The sequence below is a fragment of the Sus scrofa genome, chromosome 5 (assembly GCF_000003025.6).
Source record: "Sus scrofa isolate TJ Tabasco breed Duroc chromosome 5, Sscrofa11.1, whole genome shotgun sequence".
Taxonomy (NCBI): Eukaryota; Metazoa; Chordata; class Mammalia; order Artiodactyla; family Suidae; genus Sus; species Sus scrofa.
In genome coordinates this window covers 61,258,018-61,265,321 of record NC_010447.5, presented here as the reverse complement: position 1 = coordinate 61,265,321, position 7,304 = coordinate 61,258,018, and the positions used below count along the sequence as shown (strand labels likewise).

General features: G+C 36.4%; 1 protein-coding gene across 1 annotated transcript; it reads right to left on the bottom strand.

The window, feature by feature from the left end:
- Positions 2,053-2,991, bottom strand: TAS2R7 (taste 2 receptor member 7). Its single transcript, XM_003126500.1, has one exon. It carries the CDS (start codon positions 2,989-2,991, stop codon positions 2,053-2,055), a length of 939 nt encoding a protein of 312 aa, XP_003126548.1.

Here is a 7,304-nt window from a genome sequence, read left to right as displayed (position 1 = left end):
GCAATTCCTGGGAGTTCCCTATAGCGCAGCTGGTTAAGGATCCGGCATTGTCGTCGCAGTTGCTCATATTGCTGCGGTGGTGCAAGTTTCATCCCTGGCCCAGGAAATTTCACATGCCACAGGTGCAGCAAAAAAAAAAAAAGAAAGAAAATTATTCCTCATCTCTAGTCATTCTCAGTTGCACTAATCACGACTCGTAACAATTTATTTGTTGACTTGATCATTATCTGCCTTCCATAATGTTTTCCGTGACAGTGTTGTGTGAAAGCATGGATTTTTGTCACATTTCATCTGTATTTTCAGCACCCTGGATGGTGCCTGACACTCAGATATTCAATGTGTAAGTGGATATCTATTTATTAAAGAAGGAATACAAAGAGAAAGGAATCCGCCCACCCTCTCTGTAACCCCTTCACTACATTCTCATAGAGAAAGCTTGAAACTCTACTTCAAACACTAGGAGTGAAAGAAAATAGTACAAATACCCCTTTCAACCCCAACTTATTATCATTTTTGCATGATTTCTCAGAATTAATATAATTTTAGAAGATAAACCCTTTGCCTTGGTTATATCACTTTTGTCCTGAATATGCCAATAAGAATTACTACAGTAAGAGGTACAATAATTAGGCTTCTACTTCCATCTAAGTATCCTTTGCCTGGTTACTGTCCATAGAAAAATTGAAAGTTGAGGTGCCATGCTTTCCATGTAAATAGATGATCAAGTTTCCAGGGTTCACACCATGATGACATCAAACATGGAGCTTCCAACATTCCCAGCAGCCCTCATGGATTTTTGTTTCCATGCCTGATAAAATCCACATAAACTGGCCTCTGCTTAGATATGGGGTGGGAACAATATTTATTTAAGACATTATTAAAAAGAATATAATCTTCAGCCTATGCACCTAATTTTCTATTGCTTCTTTAACTTACAAGGCACTCAGTAAATCTTTTCAAACTTATCAATTTAATCAATTTGCGTCTTTTGCACTTTTAGATTCAGAGCAGGAAAATTAGCATATGAAACTAGTGTAAAAGTAATTTTTATTTTTACTAAGTTTGTTTATTTATAAACATTTCTCTTCTGCACGCAAAGTCCATGGCTACTCTGGGCCAGTTAGTAACAAAGTCGATTATTCCAAAATATCTTTGCCACAATGTAAATGATATATTTTTGATGGAGTCTCCCAAATAGGTATCTCAGAGATGGCTTATGTTCAGATAACATTCTTCTGATGTATAGAGCTGATCTGTAACTAATCAATGTCTCTGACAGTTTTGATATCTCAATGCATATGTTTTTGACTGAAGGTCTCATCAATGGTATCTTGACAGTCATTGTCCTGTATAGTCCTAGTTTGCTAAAAGCAAACTTTCACATGTTTTTTTGTGGTGAAACATCCTTCAATGAGCATTAAAGATTTCCATTTAAATCTCTTTATTTAATCAACCTTACTTTATTGCCTATGATCCACAGTTTTTGAACTTGCTGTGACAATATTTATTTTACTCACATTTTTTGTCTTTAATTTTGATTATAATCAGTATTACTTTCTGCTACATTTATAGAATTACACAGCATTTGATAAAGGACTATCACCGTATTGAGTCTTTCCCAAAGGTGGAGCTTATTTGGATGATCTGAGAAGAATCTAGCTAGGACCATGAGGTTGAGCCAACAGCTTTTCATAGTGATGCAAATGACAGCAAGATGCTATTACAGCTGTTCTGAATTAGTCATACAATTTTGCATGTGGAGAAATGATTTAGAACTATGAAAATGCTCTCTCCTCTCACAGCTACTGTTAAGATAGTAACTTCCATATATTCTGAAACATGTTAATAAATTCTGAAGGGAGAGAAGAGACAAAGAGAGATATAGAGGCCAAAAATTAGCTCTACATGAGTTTTCCTAAGTTATAAGTATACTTGATATGTTTAATAGTAATTCGATATATGAAACTAACATTAATGCAAGAACTAGATAATTAAGAGACACCTTCTTTTGTCCTACAAAGGTAATTTTTTTGTCTTCAGATCTGTTTGTTATTAGCAATTCCTTCTTTGTAGGATATACTTTACTTTCCATAGAACCTTTAGGCATGCTTTCCTTAATTTCTTGTTTTCTAGAATTAGGATAACTGAATGGATTGAGGGACAGATTAGAGCTATCAACTCCCCAACTATCACAGCTAATTCAGTCTCTGGCATAAAGTAGCTGGAGGTGGCTACAAGATAGGCCAAGTAGTAGGCAATGAAAAGGAGGAGGAAGGAGGTGACAGCCCTCATGGCTTTCACATGGGCTTCGATGCTGGCGTCTCTGTACCCTGTGGCATTGAATTGCATCCGCCTGGTGTGTCTCCACAGGGAGAGAATCAAGAGCAGAAATGAGATCAGGGACACAGAAAAGGGGAGCAGTGTCAACAGGTTGAGATATATCTTGATGGAAGCATATTGAGCTTTATTTACTCTGCACCTCAAAGTCAAGTTCATTTTCACCTTTATCTTGACACAACGTCTGAAATCATCATCCAAATTCCTAGTGACAGGAAGGCTAATAAACACAGAGAGGGCCAAACACCCTAGCAGGATCCTTGGAATTGCACTGTCAATTCTCCACCTCATCCAGAGGAAGAGGGGATGGATGAAATTAGCTATCTTCAGGAAATAGAAAATGCTGAGGCAGGTGGCAAACCAGACAATTAAATGGTTGGTTAGTGTCCATAAGTAGTCGATAATTCTCATTTGTTTACCAGCAGCATAGACATCTGGATGCAGCACCAATATTAGACAGTCTAATAGTATTATACATAATAGAGAGATTCTGGATATGGCCAGACTTGTGAGGATTAAATCAATGGAACAGATCTTTCTATTCTTGATCCAGTCCATGAAGTTTACCAATCCAATGAATGCATTCCCTAAAATCCCCAGTGAAAATTCCCCAGCTGCTAAGAGCATTAAAATGTCCTCCACTTTACCTGACATGTTAAACTGCAGAAATAGCCAATTCTCTTCTAGTTCAACTGATGTATTTTGACGTCAACACCTACTTCTTAGATTTTGCTGGAATTTTCTTTACCTCTTTTATTGCAGTCAGTCTTGAGATGGAGGTTGGAAGGATAAAAGAAGACTGTAGCTGTCATCATTAAATCCTAATTAGTCTTGAGCAAGCAATGTGATTGGCTATCCTTGGCTTGGCCATCCTGTGTCCATTTACCTTCTCTGAAGATTTTACTTTTCCACACATGGTTAATTTAGGCTGAGCTACAGCTTGTTAAAATGCAAATTAGGCTTATTCCCTCTCATGGTCTGGCACAGTCTTTCTCAGGCTACATTTTGCAAATTTTGGATTTATTAATCTATAACACACACTGGTAACCTTAATAGAACTGCCAGATTTAACGAATAAACTTACCAGAAACCCAGTTAAATTTGAATTTCAAAAAAAAAAAAGAATTTTTTTAAATGTATGTCCCAAATTACTTGAGATTAGTACTTCTGGGAAGTACTGAAATTCAAATTTAATTGGGTGTCTTGTATTTTATCTGGCAAACTGAAACCTCAAGGATTTTTTTGCAATTAGAAAATGCACAAAAATTGAAATATGAGGAATCTTCATTTTGTCAAATGATGATATTAATTACTATTAAAAATCAAATGTTTGGGTTAACATTGAGAGCTACGTATTTTCAGGAAATTTAACAGGTTAACACTAAATAGAGTTTATTTATTTTTTAAAAAGTTTAGCTCATTTTTCTTGGTTGTTCAGATGAATAACTACTTGGCATAAGGTATCTTAAAATAAGGTACTACTAGTCACATTACTTTTTAAAAAAATTATTTTCTGCTATACCCACAGCATATGGAAGTTTTCAGGCCAGGGATGAATCTGAGTTGCAGCTGTGACTTGCGCCACAGCTGTGGCAATGTAGGATCCTTAATCCACTGCACCATAGCTCATGAGAACTCCACTAGTCACATGATATTTAATGGTCATTTAGTTTGTAATGCTACATATAAGACGGTGAAGGAGCCGTGGTAAAGAAGAGCACTGACTACTTTTAGATTTTTCTTTTTCATTTAAAGTATTCTCAAGGGCAGTTATATACACAAGAGAGAAAAGAGTAAAATCTTGTGTTAATTCCACAAACCACCCTCTGCCATATCAAATTGCCTCTGAGTATCTACCCTTAGCACTTCTAGGCTGTTAAGCAGGAGACTGCAGATGATATGAACCTCATTTCTACAGACTAGCTCCTGTTTTGAAACAGCTTCTCTAATTTAGAGTTACTGAGAAGCATTTTACTACATCGTGTTTCTATGGAATCCTTCTGGGGTTCTCAATACCTTCCTTTGGAATGAATATCTTCTCTCACCCTTAAATTCCAAACATTTATTTTTGAGCTGTAGCCCTGATTTTGGACAGACTGCTTCATCATGTAACCCTGTTCACAGGTGACTGCCTTTCCCTGATCTTGGGAATGATCCCTGACCCAGGCATATCATTTTCTTCTCTATAGTGTCCTGATGAATAAAATACTCACAGTAACTATAACGATAATTTTACCGAAATACATTTTAGATTATAATTTTTGCAAATAAGTATAGATTTTATGCTTATCAATGTTGTACAGCATGGAAGTTATGATGCAGCTACCATGGAAACAGTACAAAAGTTCCCCAAAACACTAAAAATACAACTAGCATATGATTCAGCAACCTCACTTTTGCATGTTAATTTGCACTCTTGGGTTTATTGCAGCATTATTCACAATAGCTAAAATGTAGAAACAACCTAAATGCCCATTGACAGATGAATGGATAAAGAAAACATGGTATATATAAAAAATGAGATATTAGTCTTTAAAAAGAAGGAAATCTTGCAGTATGCAAAAACATGAGCTAACCTGGAGGACATTAAACTAAATGAAATGAGTCACTTATAGAAGGACACATCCTGTATGGTTCCACTTAGAGAGGTATCTAAAATTTCATACTCCTAAAGCTGGGATTAAAACAGTGGTTGCCAGGGCCTGAGGGGAAGGAGAAATGAATAGTTGCTATTCAACAAGTACAGAGTTTCATTATGGAAGATAAACCAGTTCTAGAGATCTACTATACAACATTGAGCCTCTAGTTTACATTATTGTCCTATAAGCAAAAATTTGTTAAAACAGAAAGTCTCATGTTAAATATTCTTACTCAATTAAAAAAAAAGAAAAAAAATCTGCTAGTGAGCATTTTGTCACAAGCCTATGACTCTGAGCCCCAGTGACAGTCACTGGAAATATCTAAAACATTGGAGATAAAATAAAACAAATTATGGAAGACAGAACTTCAGACAAATGAAAGTAAAGCTTTGCAGAAGTAGTGTTATAAAACATTTATTTCATCTAAACCTACAGAAGAATATATAATTCGTCCCAGCATAGAATTTACAAGTGCTTTGTAGAACATTACTGATTTATTCCATCAAAAGAACATCATTTTTTCTGTCTTGTTTTATAAATAATTGTAGCTTTTATGTTTACTATTATTGTACAGCAGCTACTATGGAGAACATTACAAACAATAATAAAACATAATAACTAAATATTGCAAATATAGTTGATAATGCTCATTTACTTAAGACTAAATATTGGTAATTTTCAGAGTGAATTTTATATATTCAGGAATTTCTCTTGTATCTCAGTGGGGTAAGAACCCAACATAGTGTCTGTGCAGACGCTGGCTCAATCCCTGGCCTCACTCAGTGGATTAAGGATCTGGTATTTCAGCAAGTTGTGGCATAGGTTGCAGATGAGGCTTGAATCTGGTGTCACTGTGGCTGTGGCATAGGCTGGCAGCTGCAGCTCCAATTCAATCCCTGGCCCAGGAACTTGCATATGCTACAGATGCAGCCTTAAAAAGAAAAGAAAAAAATTTACATATTCATAAGCAGAAAAATTGATAGTCTTCAGTTTATTAATATTTTAATTGTTTTTGGCCATGCTCAGAGAACGTGGACGTTCCTGGGCCAGGGATGGAAACTGTGCCAGGGCTGCCACCTGAGCTACAGCAGTAACAACGCTGGATCCTTAACCCTCTGAGCCACCAGGGAATGCCATTGTTTTAATTTTAGTAAAAGGAAATGGTTAGACTGAAATAGATCTTAATTAGATACAGAAAATGGTGGGAGCAAAAATGCACAGCCAGATGAGAAGAGACAGGACTTTGGATGTGACGGATCAAGTGTTTCAAAAATACTCTAGTGAGGAAGGATTTAGTGTTCACGGCAGATTCACATTCTATTAATGAGTCTTATTTTTCTTCTTTTGTTTTTTCATAACTTACTCTGTAGGTTATGGACATATATTGCTTTTTTTAGTGATAGCAAGTAGTTATGCTACAGTGCATGATACTTTCTTTCCAATTTTTTTTTTCTAAACTCCTGAGTGAACACCTGCAGGTCATATTAGGGAAAGGAATCTGAGGAAAGCAGTCTGACTAGTATTAGTTATCCCCATCTTTTTATCCAGATTATGACTAACATCTCATAGAGAGAGATGATAGGCTTCTATTCCTATCCCAGTTCTGCCTGTGAAGCAAGTTCTTTGAGAAGAAATTTAATTTCCTATTCAAGGAAAATGAATAGGAGGCGCCAGAAGAAGGTCACCCCAGGAAATAGTATGTGGGAGACCAACTAAAGCATCACCTACTTGGGAGGAGAGAAATAAACAACTGGGAAACTCAACCAGAGACAGGACAGGGAGATCTGAGTTCCTAGTTAATAAGCCAAATGGGAGTGACTCAGCAGAGACATGAAGGGAGCACAATTAAGGACCAGCAATGAAAATGTATGACAGGAGTTCCCTGGTGGCTCAGCAGGTTGAGAATCCAGCATTTTCACTGCTTGGGTTGCAGCCATGTTGCAGGTTCAGTCCCTGGCCTGGCAACTTCTACCTGCTAGGTGTATGACCAAAAAGGAAAAAAAAATAGGATAGAAAAAAAAAAAAAAAGAAGAAACCAGTTAGTGCAGCTCAAATGCTCTCTACTATGGGCCAAAGTAAAATCTTAAAGGAATTTAACTAGGTAATGCATGCCTAACATTTTCAGTGAGAAGACAAAAATGAGAAGTGTGAGCTCTGAAATTATTGGAGATAAGAGAATGTGAAAAGAATGTCTTTGGTGTAAAGAGACATAAAAGATATATTTATTGGTGTGCTAATAGGTCTCAATAACACTCAAAGACATGCACTCAAAATAAATGGAAAAGCTGGGGGGAGAAAAGAGAATAGACCTTAAGAAACTTGTATGTT